General features: G+C 41.5%; 1 protein-coding gene across 8 annotated transcripts in view; it reads left to right on the top strand.

Annotated features, from left to right (window-relative positions):
• The window catches only part of NTRK2 (neurotrophic receptor tyrosine kinase 2), a 187,273-nt gene that overhangs the window by 35,837 nt on the left and 133,463 nt on the right, over positions 1–17,973 (top strand). For all 8 annotated transcript variants that reach the window (XM_081930494.1, XM_081930500.1, XM_081930501.1 and 5 more), the window contains exons 5-7: positions 344–495; positions 13,573–13,709; positions 16,710–16,842. In XM_081930494.1, the coding sequence (XP_081786620.1) occupies positions 344–495; positions 13,573–13,709; positions 16,710–16,842 (422 nt within the window). The remainder of the gene's footprint in view (positions 1–343; positions 496–13,572; positions 13,710–16,709; positions 16,843–17,973) is intronic.

The following is a 17,973-nucleotide window of genomic DNA, read 5'->3' on the forward strand; positions in this document are numbered from 1 at the left end:
ATTGTATTGATTAATCGATTGAAATGTATGGGCTTATGCACAATGCACATAGGTCCTATTTCACACCCTTGCGTTTAGGTATGTTAAAGATGGAGCAATCATGCCAGGTGGGAGTGGGAACGAGCTATGTTAATTGCTCTCCATCATGGAGCCGATCAAGGACAGGTAACATTCAGTCCAGCCTTAACGACTTCTTAATTAGGTGACAGTCCTGCCTGGTCTCATATTAAACTTTAATTTGGAGCAACATTTTTTTTCTAATGCATTTGTACATACTGTCTTGTATATTATTAATTAGTTTTGGAAAAGAAAACCATATATCCTGTCTTTTTAATCTTTGTAGGATTTTGGATGGCAATCCATTCAAGTGTAACTGTGACATTATGTGGATCAAGATATATCAAGAGACCAAGTTTCCAAAAGCTCAGGATTTTTACTGTATGAATGACTTCAACCAGAACATATCTCTGAGGGAGAAGCCAGTCACAAACTGTGGTAATGCACTTTTAATGTAGAATGATTGGCATGTGTGTTTGATGTTGCTAAAAGTTTTGGAGCACAACCCATTAAGCACCTTCCCTGTCCAAACCCCATTTAATCAAACTTTTATTAGATCATTTCTTCATGGATTAGATTCTTGTTTATAATCCAGGTGCTAGTCTGGTTTGTGAAAGATAAAAATCATACTTCAGGAGAATGTTTAAAGTTAAGTTGTGCATACCTGTTTCTTAATCAGTCTTAATTGTGTGCAGGATTTCTACTGGAAATGTGACTTTTGTCACTTTTTGGATTCACTTGTTAGAATGATTTTTCAAGTGAAAGTCCTATTTTGCCTGGTGAAGAGTGGATAAAACTTCCAAAGTTAGTCCATCTTTTCTGTGTTGCTTTATGAGCACCTTGACAACTGTTGATATTCTGTTACACTGTGACCGTTTGTTAAGCTGAAACAGATAATTTCAGGTTGAATGAACCACAGAATTGTTCCCATTCTACATCTTTTTAAAATTTCAAAATGTGTCAGTCCACTTTTCAATATTTAGTCAGCAAGTTGCACGTGCTAAAAAGAGAACTTTTTTGTGGGAGGATTTCATTGATACAGAAGTGGGGAGAGAGAATTGGAAAAAAATTCCCTCCCCCCTGCAGGAACTTCTGTTGAACCAAAAGCCCTTACATTCATTGATGAACACTTCGCATCCAAGCCTGTGTATTTATAGGTGTCTTGCCTTTTCTGAAGCTTATATTGTAGAAATGGGAAGGTCCAAAATACCATCTACTCTACATTGTCCATGCCATCCAGTGGCTTATACCAGTTGCAGAAATGTCTGTTCCTCTCAGGGCACTGATATTATATAGGCTTTAGGTCTGCTGAGCTTATAGAAAAATATGTTAACTTCTGTTTCCTCCATATGCTAGTTCTTTACTCGTGACATACTTCCCTCTAAGGAGTACATGGCAGAGATCTCCCTTCCTCCCCCTTTATTTTTGTTATGCTGCCCCTCCAGGTGCCCTTGCATTCAGGGTGCTATTGTCTAGCTCAGGCATAGGCAAACTCTGGCCCTCCAGATGTTTGGGACTACAATTCCCATATTCCCTAGCTAACAGGACCAGTGGTCAGGGATGACGGGAATTGTAGTCCCAAACATCTGGAGGGCCTGAGTTTGCCTATGCCTGGTCTAGCTGCTCTGGGGAAGCAATTTTGCCTAAGAGAATAGCATAGGGTTGAGTGCACAGGCTTCATTGTCAATTTTTCGCCAAGCAGTCCTGCCAGAACTGATCCATGTGCTTACAGCTGACAAACTAGGGACCTGAGCATCCTTTCCAGAGTCCTCCAGCTCTGAGGCAAGCAACATTTTAAAGGTTTATGCTTCTAATTTTTCTGCTTAAAAATACACACTTTGCATTAAAAGTAGGAATAAAGAAATGGTTTAACCGAGAAACAGGAAGCATGTAATGTGTTGTTTTCAAGGTTAGGAACAAATGCATGGTCACTCGTTTTTCTTCCTGTTCTGTAGAAACAGACTGCTTTTGACTTGTTTTTCTGCTCAGATAATTCATCCCAAGAGATGAACACCCACTTCTTCTTTGACTTAGCTTTTTTAAAGCAACATTGTTGTACATATTTATTTGATGTAATAATTAAATTAATTGCCATTGCTTCATTCTGAATTCCTGTGAACTTGCAAGAGGACAAACATTTTTTTTAAAAAAAAGAATCAAGGATGTAGGAAGTCAAAGTCATTTGTTCATTTATTTTGACAGATGTTCTACATTTTGTATGGTTATAATTTCCTCAATATATTGCAAATTTAGTATTGTACAGAAGGCAGTATAAGTGTTAGTAATGCAAGACCTTACATCAGTCAGCTGCTAATAAATTACTTGCTGGGAAATGAAGTGAGACTGTTGTGGTTTCTTGGTAAGGTTATTCATATTAGCAGACCAGTGTAGCAAGAAATAGAAATCGTTGGTGGTACTGCCTGTACTCTCTTTTTATGGTTTAAATGGTCAAAGACTTGCTTTTAATGCTTAGCTGAAAAAAAAATTAAGTGTGCAATGGAAGTTTATTTCTAACCCTGGTAAAATATTAACAAAGAGAACTATGAAGAGTGGGTCAGATTTGGCTTACTTCTCTCTCTTTTCTTAAGTATATTTCAGCTGGTTCTTAGACTGCTCGCTGATGAACTGTAGGGGACTTTCCTTCTTTCCAGCTGTTAAGTTGCATTAAAAATACTGTTTGTTTATGTTTGCTGCTAGCTTGCCATTTGTTGACTTCATTTGGAGGTGGTATATAAAATAATGTCATTTAGAGGGCATTGTTAAGTGTTTAGTTAGCAAATCAGGGTGTTTTTGTGTATTTTATGATTATGTCATTAAAATAAGGAAAAATCTGTGTCACGGTAAATGTTCAAGCTCCTGTATAATTTTTGCAGTGAAGTATTGTATGTGTGTAGCAGTTACATTCTGTAGGTTGTAGCCAATGTTAGTTCTACTCAGAGTAAACCCATTAAAATTTATGGGTGTGACTAACTTGGGCGGGATTTGGCTAATCAATCCCACTAATAGAAGGACCCAAACCAATGGCTTCAAACTATAAGACTAAATATCAGGAAGAACTTTCTGATGGTAAGAGCTGTTCTACAGTGAAACTCCCTGGGGAGGTGGGTGGACTCTCTTTCATTGGAGATTTTAAGCAGACGTTGGATGCCCATCTGTCATGGTGTGATGGCCTGGGAATCCGATTCAGAGGCTGAACCGGAGGAATCCCAGCCTGCACAGGAGTCCCCGCCTCCAGGGCCGGCTGAACTGGGGCAGGGCCTTGATTCTGAAGCGCCTGCACCTGTGCCGGATCCTCAGGAGCAGGCACCAGGTGAATCCACTCTGGCTCCAGAGGTAGTTGAGGACTCAGTGCCTACAGGTGAGTCTCCCCCTGGGCCCAGTAACCCTTCAGCCTCTCCTGAACTGCAGAGGCTCAGGGCAGAGAGGCGAAGGGAACTGGTTTCTCCCAGGAGGAGTGCTCGCCTTAAGGCCAGGAGAGGCGGGTCTCCTGGGGGCCGGGGCCGCCCCTGGCCTCAGAGAAGATAAAGGCCAGTCAGCCCGGTCCCAGGTTGCGGGAGCAACGTCGTTGATGAGCTGTTTCGGCCAGCATCCAGTCCTGTTTCCCCCAGAGTTCCTGTCCTTGCCCGGCTTCCCGCTGTGGACCCACTTTGCCCGAGGAGGACTGTCTGCCGAACCTCAACTCAGGTCATGGACCTCGCCCCACGGTAACCTCCCCCCTGGACCAGCACACATGGATGGTTTAGTTGAGATTCCACATTGCAGTGGGCTGGGCCTCAGGTTCCCTTCCAACACCCCATTTCTATGAATCTATGACTCACGCTAGCACAGTGGTACTTTCCCCTATTCTCCTCTCCCCTGTGCTCCTGGAAATTGGCTAGGGGAAGCAGGAGAACCCCAAAACAACATGTCAGAGCAGGAAAGGGAAGGGGGTTGTTCCATCTGGTGAGCTGAAAAGCTTGCAGTGATAGAGCAACTGTTGTAGTGCTGTGTTGAATTTCCCCCATTAATTCCAGTGGGTTTTCTGTGAGTACAAGTTAGTTGGAGAGAACCCGATATCTGCATCTTGGGACCAAACCAGACCTACATGCATTTATTAAACACATGCTTGCCCTTTTGGCTATAAATTTAGAGTGGGGGTGGGGTGTCAAAAATTTATACCACATGGAATATGTGGGGGGAGAAAAGCCCCCCCCCCTCCTGCTGGCTGACCTAATCTTGCTGTGCTCCTTTCCCCCTTCCATTCCCCAGTTGGGGAAAATGGCTTTAAGCAGTAGAATGTGGCAATATTAGGCTCTGTAGAGCTACACTCTGTTTAGCCTGAAACACTGCTTCCCCCAGTGACCTTATCATTATAACCAAGCAGACAAGTGCAGGTTTAATAATCACATCTATGTGTGGCTTGGCTCTCAGTGTGATACCTTTGTTTGCCAAAACTTGCTTGTTCTTTTTAAGACTCCCTGGTTTGGCTAATCTGCTTGCTTCAGAAGCAGAATCATGTTGCATTTGTTTGAGTTGCCCAGAAATGCTACCTAATTCAGAATTAGGCTTCTGATTATGGTTTTGTAAAGTTTTCTAGTGCTGATAAGAGTTGGACAATATGTGGCGAGTATTTGCAGATCGCTAAAATTCTGTGAGCACAAGAGAGACTTCTGCACTATGCTTGACGCTTTACTTGCTTTGAAAATGGAAGAAGGGATTCAGAATTCTCGAGGAATCTAGGGCTGTACTTCATAGATGCCTTTCCTTGCATTGGAAGACGCTGTCTGGTAGTCTCCATGGTTTCGTTCATGGAGTGTAAGGGTGTGACTGCTTTTTTAACTGTTACCAAATGTGAGTTAATTCCATTCACCTAATCAATTGTAAGGAATGTTCTTGTTTAAAATAATAGCAAAAGGATTCCAATCATTGTGGTGAAGTCATGATACCTGGCAAGGTTTAAAGCGGCTTCTTTTCCTACCCAAGTGTTACTTACGCTATAAAAATCCATTTAGTCTTCCAGGTAATGTGCTGATGCAAGAGTAGGTAATATATGTCTCACAGATCCCTATAGGGCCTCGTCCCATCATCTTTGCATGGTTGGTGCTGTTCATTTGCTGTATAGTTGTAAATTGCAGGGATTTTCTTGCAGGTGGTAATATTGCATTTGAAAGATCTTTTTGTTCATGTTAATTATTTTCTGAATAGTGGAGATATACTGGTTGTTTCCGGAAGCCGATTGACATCTGGACTTTGTGTGTAGGGTAGAGAGTAGGGAAAAGTCTTGGGCTATTGAAAACTCCCCAACATGGGGCCATGTTCCTGTAACAGGAATTGTCTGCGGATACACCTGTGCACAATGCTCTTTATAGGTCACCTATATGTGGGACATGGGTGGCTCTGTGGTCTAAACCACAGAGCCTAGGGCTTGCCGATCAGAAGGTTGGCGGTTCGAATCCCTGCGACGGGGTGAGCTCCCGTTGCTCGGTCCCAGCTCCTGCCAACCTAGCAGTTCGAAAGCATGTCAAAGTGCAAGTAGATAAATAGGTACCGCTCCGGTGGGAAGGTAAATGGCATTTCCGTGCGCTGCTCTGGTTTGCCAGAAGCTGCTTAGTCATGTTGGCCACATGACCCGGAAAAACTCTCTGCAGACAAACGTCGGCTCCCTCAGCCTATAGAGCGAGATGAGCGCCGCAACCCCAGAGTCGTCCGCAACTGGACTGGACTGAATGGCCAGGGATCCCTTTACCTTTATTTGTGGTGGGGGAACGCTTGCAAGCCAGATTTGCAATAATTTCTTAAAATTACCCACCCCATGATTTTTATTTTGAAAAATTTAAAGAATAGCATATGCATGTGTTCAGGCCATGCGTGAACTGGTAGAGAGTTTTGTAGTTGTAGGTGTCTGTTAGCACCTCATGTTTGACACTGAATGAGGTGTTCATAAAACAAATGCAGGCTTCATTCTGTCGGTTATTGAATAAGTTCTGAAAGTCCTAAATGATTTCTTTGAAATGAGATTGAGCAGGATGAGGCCACCTTGTATATTTTTCCAGTGGTGCCCCACAAAACGAATGCCTCACAAAATGAAAAACGTGCAAGACGAAAGAGTTTTTCGGTTTTTGCGTCGCTTCGCAAGACGATTTTCCCTATGGGCTTGCTTCGCAAGACGAAACATCTTGCGAGTTCTTGCGAGTTTGTTTCCTTTTTCTTTAAGCCACTAAGCCGTTAATAGCCGCTAAGCCGTTAATAGCCGCTAAGCCGTTAATAGCCGCTAATAGCCGTGCTTCGCAAGACGAAAAAACCGCAAGACGAAGAGACTTGCGGAACGGATTAATTTCGTCCTGCGAGGCACCACTGTACTGAGGGACACTGCCTGTTGCTACTGAACAGTATCAGTGTGAGTGTAAAGTCAGTCCTGTGTTACCTGCAAAAGACATAGCTGCTCCCTGCTTTAAGGTACCAAAGTGTGAACTTAGATCTAGTTTGTATGGCTACATCTAAAATTGTTGTGTGTAAAGATGAAAAGGATAAAGGCATTGTTACACTGGAGGTAGATTTAGGTTTGTTAATAATATTCCACATATCTGAGAAAAGTGTGTAACAAAGTGGTTGGCTAATCTCACTAATGCAACAAACCCCAAAATATCATAATAGCCCAATATAATTATTTGGGTCATTTGGAATGCTGTCAATCTGTCTTGGCAACATTTCATTTACCTCTGTATCTGAATTTGCTTCTCTCCCAGTCAGTTGTTTATCTTGACACAGTTGAGTGACTGCTATACATGAAATGCATGTCTTGTAGGAGGGGGTGAAAGACCAGGTTTTAACAGAAGTATTAGGGCTTAAACTGTAATTCTGACACAGTGGTGTCTGCCTCATGCACACGAACACAAAACATTTCTCTTAAATCAATGTGTGCACTCTAAAAAGCAAATTAAAAGTGGTTGGTCGTCGTCCTCCTCCTCCTCCTAAAAACTTTATTGCACTAGCCAAAGGCCAGGGCATCATTCACAAAGGGAACAAAAAGAAAAGCAACGAAAACCATAAAAAACATAAAAACATCCGGCACTGCAGATACAATTAACCACGATCACGTCTCCTAAAAATTATTTGGTGCATACGATAGAATAGCAAGGGGTTCTCAGGTAGAATGTGCCAGCTTAAATGTCCGAATCATCTTTGAAATTGACTGCTATTTTATCTAGTTCTTTTCTCCTGATCATCTTAGCTGCCAACGCATACAGTGTTACTTTACAAGTTACAAAGTCAAGTGGTTGGTCAAATTCTATTGTGTTGGAGAACCTTGTAAATTCTTCTTCTCTCACCTGTTAATTATTTTCTTTGAATACATAAGAACATAAGAATAGCCTTCTGGGTCAGGCCAGTGGCCCATCTAGTCCAATAGTTCTACTCAGAGTAAACTGTTCTCACAGTGGCCAACCAGACGCCTATGGGAAACCAGCAAGCACAAGAAGAGCTTCCCATAGTTTCTAGCAACTGGTATTTGAAAGCATTGTTGCCTCAATCTGTGGAGCTAGTGACAGAGCATAGGCATCCATCATGGCTAGTAGCCACTGCTAACCCTCTATCGAAATACAGAAAAGTACAGCTTCTAAACTGGAGACAGAATACATGCAGCCATGAGTAGGTATGCAATTGTGGTATGCATGAGAGTTCACGATGATTTGAGAAGTATCAGTCTGCTCCTGAAATGTTGTCACAGTGAATGAGTACCTGAATATGAACACAGATTTATGAAGCAATAAAAATATATATGAAACTTCAGTGTAATAGATGCTTGCTGTTCCCCATTCTAAATTATTTAGCCTGTGTCTTAGAACACTTCCAAGAAGATGCTTAAGTAGATTTTAGATAAGGATTTCAAAGACCTTAATGAAGGTCAGATGGTGTTTTCCTGCTGGTGAGGGGAGGGAGGATGCTTCACAGTAAAAGGCCTATTCTTTAGAAGAACTAGTGAACATTTATAATGGGCGCAGAAGCGATTGGTCCCATAATATCATTTAATTAAATTTTAGTTCTTTTTTTGTCTTCTGCATCCATCAAAATATCTTGGTTTTTTTTATGACTGTGGAATTAATAAACTCCCAAGTTTTATTTGCATAGGTGTCTTAGTTGAGATGTATTCTGAGGACATCTGGGTCAGAAATAGAACACCCACAAGTAAGGTTCCTTAGATTTGGCAATAATGCTACAATAATGAAGTGGCCTCCATCAGGATTATATGTATGTTTGTTTTTATTGAACTTGTATATCCAGGTCCCTTAGCTGGCTCAAGAAATCTCTTCTAGAATGTTGTTATTTTGTCTACCCAAATGTCATTTCCTGATAAATTCTGAATTCTAGCAAGACTTGATTCATTGGCGTGGTTGACAGGGATATTTGGAGCATTATTATTATTATTCTACAAAATTTGTGTTTTTAAAAATTGTATTGCTTCAGAATAAAATAGCTATCTGAATTCATAACTGGTTCCTGGCATAGACTTCCATGCTTATATAATGCTAATACCAATAGGATTCACAAGTATGTGAAATAAAGTTGATGAAGAAAAATCTAAGCTATCAACATAACCTTAAATATATTTTGCTTTCTACTTTATACTAGAGTGATCATAGCCTCTTCTGTCCCACATTCTTCAGCCAGAATGCCCCCCTAGATTTTCCCCACCCCTTTGTTATTGTCTGAGAATACTCTGCAGCTTTAAGCACCATGATAGGATTGTCAGTAAATTAAAGGAAGCTCCCAAAACTGCACCCCCTCCCCAAATGTTACCTAGATGAGGTGCAAGCGGGTGCAAGCTATCCTGATGAGACATACAGGCATTACAGTTCTTCTTGGTTACCACCAGGTGGCAAAGTCCAACAGGTATCTAATGGGGCTGCATTAAGAAGGCCTTGTAGCCCCACAAGGGGCAGTACAGCATGATTGCAAGTGGAGAGTTGTATGCCCTTTGCTAGTTAAAAAGAGGATCAGAGTTAAAAATTTGTACAAGAGATGTCTTGACATTTGTTACTTACTGTGTACATAAAAGGGGTACTCACATCCTGCCTTTCTAAGTCAAAATGTGACCCTTTCCAAGTAACTAACATCAAAATGCAAAACATAAGCAGAAAGGCATATTAAAAAGCATAAACACAAAAATAAAATGAAAACAGAAGCAAACAAGCAGGAGATACAATCGTAAAAACAAAGGGCTGCAGCGAAAGCAAATTTCAACTAGCGTCATAGCTCAAAGCTTGCAGAAACAAAGCAAAACTCGTGCTGGCAGAGTGCCATCAAGGGGGGGGCGCAGGCAAATCTCCTGAGGCGGCGAGTTCCAGAGAGTTCCAGAGAGAGCCCTTCGAGTATTTCTGACAACTGTGCCTTTGATATCAAAAGGGCCTTTCTGAATCGATATTAAGTATTTAGCAGGCTGCATTTGAATTTTACATATTGATATGAAGACTTTCCTGTGATTTGTATGAGCTTTCACTTCGCGTGACAGATGCTGTGGAGACTGTGCTTGAAATTAATGTCCCTGCAAAAAGGAGCCTAGCTTCTAAATTTCCTCTTGCAAGCCAAGTATGGCCACAAGCTGCTCAGAACTGAAACAATTATATTATTGCTCCTGCCTGTTTCCTAGCTAGTGTCATTCACATCTAACTGTTCCATAGGTTTCGTTGACAGTTAATAAAAGCTGATGGACGTTTTTGTCGACAGATTGCTACATCCAGAGGAAGAGTAATGGAGCTTTCAGTAGTGTTTAATGTACAGTTTTGCAAATGGAATGGACAGTGAATTGTCTACAATTCCCACAAACTGATCTTTGGACGCAAAATAAGCTGCCTAAGTAATGTGTTCATTGTAAAACCTTGCTAGGCAAGAAAATGATTTGTCATTTCATTTCTATCGAACTTTAAGTACATTATACTTTCCTTCAATTTTTTTTGTCCCTCTTATTAATATAGCACTAGGGGGCCTGCCTGCAACAAAATGTGACAGTGTAGAGCGCTTCTTGCTCATTCGTCCAGTAATCCAGCCATGCCCGTCTCTGGGATACTTCATTCTGTTCCCTGTCCCACCCCGTTTTCCATCTTCCTCATCCTTGCAATAAATAGTCAGTTAACATTCCATAGCTGTTGATCATTCTCAGTCCTTGTTGGGCTGTTTTTGAGGTTCCCCACCTTAGGTTTTTCTCCTCTTGCTGCACTTCAACAAACCCAGGAGGTCCCCTACGCCTGTTAATACCCTACCCTTCTGCTTGGATAGAGCTACAGCACTCACATCTGAACATTGGAAATACTTTTATTTGTTTATAGAAATATTTGCATATAAAATATCAAGGTGGTATACAACAGTATATGTATAATACAATAAATCATAAGATACATAAAACAATTCAAAATAAATATTAAAATGTCTGGTTAACCTTGAAAAAAATATAAACAACTGAACAGGCCAGTCATCATTAGAAAAAGTTTTCAAGAAACATCTGAAAGTTAGGACTGAGGGTGCCTGTCAAATATCTGCTGGATTCAGGTGTCTTCCCACTTATGTGCATTTGACTCACGCACAACCACATATATGCACAGTGCCAGGAAATAATCAAATCAATTGATTTAAACTGCAAAAAGGGCATGAAAAGAGAGGGAAAATATGGCAGACAAAGGTGATTGACTTCATGGGACTGGCAGAGATGACCGGCAGAATCCGCGACCAGGGGAAAGAGACAGTGGAAGAGGATTGGAAGAAATTTAAAATATATCTTAAAAATTGTTGTAAAGTTGAGGAGTGTTAAGATGTCAAGGAGTAAGAAATAGAGAATTACAGCTGTAACTAATAAGTTAAAGAAAACTTAATGAAAGGGATTTAAATACCGTATTTTTTGCTCTATAAGACTCACTTTTTCCCTCCTAAAAAGTAAGGGGAAATGTGTGTGCGTCTTATGGAGTGAATGCAGGCTGCGCAGCTATCCCAGAAGCCAGAACAGCAAGAGGGATTGCTGCTTTCGCTGCGCAGCGATCCCTCTTTCTGTTCTGGCTTCTGAGATTCAGAATATTTTTTTTTCTTGTTTTCCTCCTCCAAAAACTAGGTGCGTCTTATGGTCTGGTGCGTCTTATAGAGCAAAAAATACGGTAGTTAATTGACTGGAGGAGTTGCTAAAGAAATGCAAAACAAGGATGCAGTGAATGGGAGGTATGGGGAAGTCAGGGGAAAGAAGGTGCATGAAAATAAGATTATGAAATTATACATGTTTAAATGTTTGTTTTTGTTTTGTATTTTGTTTGTCTTTATTATGTGTTTGAAAAAGAAATAAAAATTTATTAAAAAAAGAAAAAGAAAAGAGAGGGGAAATAGCTAGCAATCCTAGGAGCCTTTGCACTGACCTTTAAGGCCTGTGGAGAGTTGGAATCTGAGGTTAGAAGGGAGCAGTTGTGGTGGAGTTTGGCAGATTTTTATGAGTTTTTTTTGTCAGACTTTGGCTTTTTAGATGGTTTCCCTACTACTGGTATATGCTATTTCACATATATGCATGGTACCCAGGAACGTAACCCCCGCGTAAATGGGGAGTTGCTTGTACTCATCTTATAATTGAAGCCAGCTGGGCATCTGAAACACAGGGGACAAGTAATAGCACTCCTCTAGATTAGCTCAGGTTATGCTGGGATAGAATGCCTCATGCAGTCATTAAGGTATCCTGGACCCAAGTTATTCTGGGCTTTTTATATTAATACAAGAGCCTTGATAGTTAATACAGATCACATATTTAATGGCTAATGGAGCCATTAAACCTTGCAATACAATAGAATCAACCTTGCAAGACTGGCATGCCTGTCAGCACATGATGAAACAACTGCACCATAACTGGAAAGTAGAAACAGAATGAGGCACGGTTACAGAAATAAACTCATGTCGATACAGAGCCTACAGTCTCTGTACAGAGATGTACTGCCATGCCCTCTCAGTTATTTGAGATAACAAACATGCCTAGAATTGCTTAACCAACATAAAAAAAGGTAAAGGACCCCAGCTATTCTGGGCGGCTTCCAACATAAATAAAAACATAATAAAACTTTAAACTTTAAAAAACTTCCCCATACAGGGCTACCTTCAGATGTCTTCTAAAGGTTGTATAGTTACTTATTTCCTTGGCTCGTGGGTTGCAGAACTCCATACCCTCCAACATTTCTCTGATGAAAATAGGGATATCCTAAGAAAAAGCGTGACATTCTGGCATCAAATCAGAAGCCAGGATGGCTTCTTTAAATCTGGGACTGTGCCTGGAAAATAGGGACACTTGGAGGGTCTGATATCATAATAACAATACTGAATGTATTGAAATCAGTGAGCATGATCTGTCTCCTTCTTGTGGGTCAAATGGCACACATGATCAGCCCTGGCAAGGCCAGACCCAGAGAAGTTTTGGGAGGAAGCTGCTAATCTAGTGAGCAGTCTCAAGCAGATGGGGAGAGCAGTCAGTGAGCAAAGGGAAGCTGATTGCCCAGTCCTGGTAATGCCAAGCAAAACCTCAATATAGGCATCTTTTTCAAGATATGGAAGGAAGTTTCTTTTGAGTGATATTTTACTAAACGTATTACATTTCATGTTTAGAAATGCAATATTTCTCCTCAGATTGGGAACCCAGAATATAGGATATTCCTGTATACAAAGCACACCAACTTCAAAATGACTTAAAATGAACAAGTTCAAATCCCTTAAGTATTGCGGAAAACCCAGATTTGGAAAAAAACTTACTGACGTTGATTTTAACTGAGCGTGGCCTGGTTCAGTTGTTTGTGGTTCTTGCTAGAAGGAAAACCCTAGTGGTTTCACTTTGAAATGGAAAAAAATCTGGCTATAAAGCTGAAGGTTGCAATCTAAAAGGAAAGTTTATTAGAAGTTTCACTTTCATTGGTTTTGCCAGAGGGAGGAGGGATTCAGAGTATATGTGTGGCCTGAACTGATTGTGTGAGTACCAAAGATTAATCATGGAGAAAATTTTAATTGCATTTAAGCCTTTCATTTCTCTGCTGAACTAAAGCTTGCGGTCCTGGTGATAATTCTTCATAGGTGGTATATAATAATTGGCAGCAGGGTGAAGTGATTACACACTAATTGTTATAAAAAAAAACATTACTTGTGATGGGGATGTTCTATGTTGTTGGCATCATGGACATATTATAGTCACTTCATGGAGTTTTCCTTATTATTTTCAGTGGCTTCTATTGAGGAGCCTTAAGAACTCAGTTGGTTCCCATTTCTTCATATAACTGTGTTTTGATATGCCAAAATAATCATAGAATCATAGAGTTGGAAGAGACCACAAGGGCCATCGAGTCCAACCCCCTGCTAAGCAGGAAACAACTGGTAGCGACGACGAATATAGCAGCAGCACAACAATATTTGAATATTTGAAAAGTCTGTTCACAAGTGTTATGTTCAAATAGTTTATGAGAACCAAGATGCATATGGTTCACCTGTGATATTTGCTGAAAGCGTGGCATAGAGATTTCTCTCTTTCTTGCTTCGTAGGTTTGCCTTCAGTTAGGCTGAACACACAGAACCTCACTGTTATTGAAGGAAGAAGTGTCACATTGTACTGTGAGGCTACTGGAAGTCCATCACCAAGTATAGCTTGGGTTTTCAATAATATTGTTTCAAAACATGAGGTAAGAATTTCATATTGAAGTATCTGGATCTGCCAAAGCCGTATGCGTATTGGTTTTTAAGGAACGGTGCAAATTCCACAGCTTACCAGATGCAGTAATGCAGATTACATGGAATTATGCAGCTTGGAACTCTTTAAGTGCCTGTCAGGAACCTCGCAGACATTCCTCACCAGTCCTGTGAGTTAATGAATTGCCCACATCCATAGCGGGTGGTGCTGTGGGTTAAACCACAGAGCCTAGGACTTGCCGATCAGAAGGTCGGCGGTTCGAATTCCAGCGACGGGATGAGCGCCCGTTGCTTGGTCCCTGCTCCTGCCAACCCAGCAGTTCGAAAGCACGTCAAAGTGCAAGTAGATAAATAGGTACCACTATTTCCGTGCGCTGCTCTGGTTTGCCAGAAGCGCCTTAGACATGCTGGCCACATGTACGCTGGCTCCCTTGGCCAATAAAGTGAGATGAGCGCCGCAACCCCAGAGTCGACCACGACTGGACCTAATGGTCAGGGGTCCCTTTACCTTTACCTTTATAGTAATACTTGCAGAGCCTACACAGTGATGTCCAAACTTTTTTCGAAGAGGGCCAGATTTGATGAAGTGAAGGGCCGTGGGGGCCGACCAAAAGGCTGACCAAAGTTGCTGACCTTTTTTTAGGATTCAAGTTGTTGATCTTTGTTGCTTTGTTTAAGGTTGGAGTTGTTGAGCTTCTTTTAGAATTGAAGTTGTTAAGGTTTGTTTTAGGATTTTACCCCAAGAAATAAACTGCCAGAGGGGCCAGATTAAACCGACCGGTGGGCCAGGTTAGGCCCCCGAAACTGACTTTGGACATACCTGGCCTACAGCCTGAATCATCAGAAGAAGCTGCTCACATTTGACTGGGCGTATTGTCACCTTCCCCTTATAAGCTTTTGTGGCCTTTCCACTATGTGCTGCCTCTAGGCTGACATCGCAATAATGATGCTAGCCAGGAATGAAGCCCAAGGACAGATGAATGGCAGGCACTGCAAAATGTAATGTCTTCCTCACTGGTCGTCCTCAGAGGCTCCCACTGTCTTGACCCATGCTGGGCAGGATCATATCCCCGATTATTGTGAGGAATTGCCAATTGCCTCAGATAGCACACTCTTTCCTTCACAATCCTATCACTATCTACTTTTTATATAAAAATACAAACATATTTATAATGTCTGTTTAGTGAAAGAAAACTTCTGGTGGTTATTGTCATTTAATGTCCTAGATTAGGAGGCCATTAATGCAAATGGAATGGAATTTGTGGTTTGTGTTGAATACATGTGGTTAATTTTCTCATCTCAGAAAAATTGTCTGATAATTATCAGAACCCACATACAGTGAACCAGTTTAATATTTGATTTCTAGCCAAATTCTTCATGCACTAGTAAAACTATTCACCATGACAAATGCTAATAATAATGTACCTACAATTCATTAAGAATGCATTAGAGTTTTTGCTCACCTGAACATGAGCAAATTGAGGCGATGATAGGATATGAAATACTGCTTCAGTTCTTCACATGATAGATGGGCTTCTGTAAAGCAACAACACATATAGGTGTGTCTGAGTGAGAGTATGCCCTTAATCCATCTCTCACTCCTGTTTGTATGTGGGTTGGTATACCATGTGTGCATATTGATTGGAACAAGTCATGCGGCAACTTATTATCCTGCCTAATTCATACATGGTCTATGACAGTTCTTTGCATCCATTTATATGTATATGGGTATATTCACAGTTTAGTTTCTGTGGCTAGAATTATAGTTACATAACCATACGTGGGTGGCGCTGTGGGTTAAACCACTGAGCCTAGGACTTGCCGATCAGAAGGTTGGCGGTTCGAATCCCCGTGACGGGGTGAGCTCCCATTGTTCGGTCCCTGCTCCTGCCAACCTAGCAGTTCAAAAGCACATCAAAGTGCAAGTAGATCAATAGGTACCGCTCCGGTGGGAAGGTAAACGGCGTTTCCGTGTGCTGCTCAGTTCGCCAGAAGCAGCTTAGTCATGCTGGCCACATGACCCGGAAGCTGTCTGCGGACAAACGCCGGCTCCCTCGGCCTATAGAGCGAGATGAGTGCGCAACCCCAGAGTTGGTCACGACTAGACCTAATGGTCAGGGGTCCCTTTACCTTTACCTTTACCCATAGTGAGCGCAGTGGAAGTACTCTTGTAACAATTAAGCACTGGAAGGTATAATTTGATAGGAGGCTACTAGGCTTTTTTTTATTTGACACCCAGGGCTATTCCCTATTCCTGATAAAATATATTTATTTGGGGATGCAATACTGTATAAACAACTTGGAACCAGGGCACCTAGGAGATCACCTCCTCTGTATAGACCACGCTGATTGTAAAGTCTTCTGAGGAGTCACTTGCTATAAGCAGACATTCTCAGTTATAGCACCCAGCCTCTAGAATGCCTCCCATGAGTAATTCATGAGACAGCAATTAAAAGGTAAAGGTAAAGGTACCCCTGCCCGTACGGGCCAGTCTTGACAGACTCTGGGGTTGTGCGCCCATCTCACTTAAGAGGCCAGGGGCCAGCGCTGTCCGGAGACACTTCCGGGTCACGTGGCCAGCGTGACAAAGCTGCATTTGGCGAGCCAGAGCCGCACACGGAAACGCCGTTTACCTTCCCGCTGGTAAGCGGTCCCTATTTATCTACTTGCACCCGGAGGTGCTTTCGAACTGCTAGGTTGGCAGGCGCTGGGACCGAGCAGCGGGAGCGCACCCCGCCGCAGGGATTCGAACCGCCGACCTTTCGATCGGCAAGTCCTAGGCGCTGAGGCTTTAACCCACAGCGCCACCTGCGTCCCGAGACAGCAATTACATAGCTACAAACCAAAATATAGCCTTCAAACTAACAGGCACTTTATTTAAATTGAATAAACTCTTTTGTAAATATGTTTAAATTCAAACAAGTTTCTTAGTATCAGATCATGTTAGGGAAACCACTCCTAACCTCTTTATTTCTCCCTTGCTTTTCTTCTAGAACGACACAAATAAGAACCCAGCTTCCCTAACCATAAAGAATATATCATCCAATGACAGCGGTGTGCAGATTTCTTGTGTAGCAGAAAACATTGTGGGCGAAGACCAAGCTTCTGTTGACCTCGTGGTGTTCTGTATGTAAATAAACTTACGTAAAACTTTAGCTGCAGATAATTGTAGCCAAGTGGCATCAGTAGAGAACAATTTTAGAATTTCTGCTCAGCCTTCTCCAAAACGATAAAAGTTTATAAAGTATATATTAGTAAGGATTAGCACTGAAGAGTCATTAAATGCTTATGATTGTCACCCTCAACACTCCAACAAACATCTTCCTCTGAGGTTGCTAAAGGTATTCCCTGTATTCATTGTGTATGTGCAAACTGAAGTTGGAGCTTCAGTAAACCGGAGGACATTGACAATCTGTTTCTTTTTGGTCTGGCCCAATTCCATCAATTATGGCAGAAAATTGATTAATGGTGCAGAATTGCTCTTCTTTCGGCCTTAAGGCAAGAGAAGAGCGTGACCACAGACAATATTAAATCATTCATTTTCCTCTCTGTTCTAATTCTCAGAACATGCAAATATCAAAGTTTTAAGAGAACAATGCTGCATTTTAAGTTTTGCCCTGCCTAGTTCTGTCAACTTCTGCTGTAAATATTACAAAATTTGCTGGAATAACGTTAAAACAGAGTAGGTTCAAGCAGCAATCAGATAGCTACTTATGAGGAAGTAAGACCCATTGAAGTAGTGGCTTATTTCAGATAGAAATGGATATGAGTGCGCTGTCAGAAAAAGAGGCGTATGTAAATGTGAAATATATTAAAGGTTTAGGTAGAATAAACTCAGTTGTGAAGTGCGTAGGAAACACTAGTGATTGAACAATATGAAAAAGCCACTGCCCCTCCAAAAAGTGAAGAAGGAAATCATAAATCATAGCTTAAATGATCCTCTGTTATAACTTCCTCTAAAGAATGCTTTAATTATATATATATATATATATATATATATATATATATATATATATATATATATATATGCAGGTTTTGGTGTCCTCGGGTGTCTTCCCGTGTAAAAGTTGGGGTGTCTAGGCGACGTTTCGACGAGGTCTCACTCGTCATCTTCAGGCTGGTGCTTTCGGCTTCTTGTTACTGGAACAGAGCAGGATCTCAGTGTTTGAGTTCCTATAAATACTGTTGAGGGGGTGTGGTGTATAGCCTCCAATGTTCTGGGCAGAGAGGAAGTTCCCAGGCTAGTGTGCCTTTTCT

Source organism: Podarcis melisellensis (genome assembly GCF_964234715.1).
Source record: "Podarcis melisellensis genome assembly, chromosome: 11".
Classification (NCBI taxonomy): Eukaryota; Metazoa; Chordata; class Lepidosauria; order Squamata; family Lacertidae; genus Podarcis; species Podarcis melisellensis.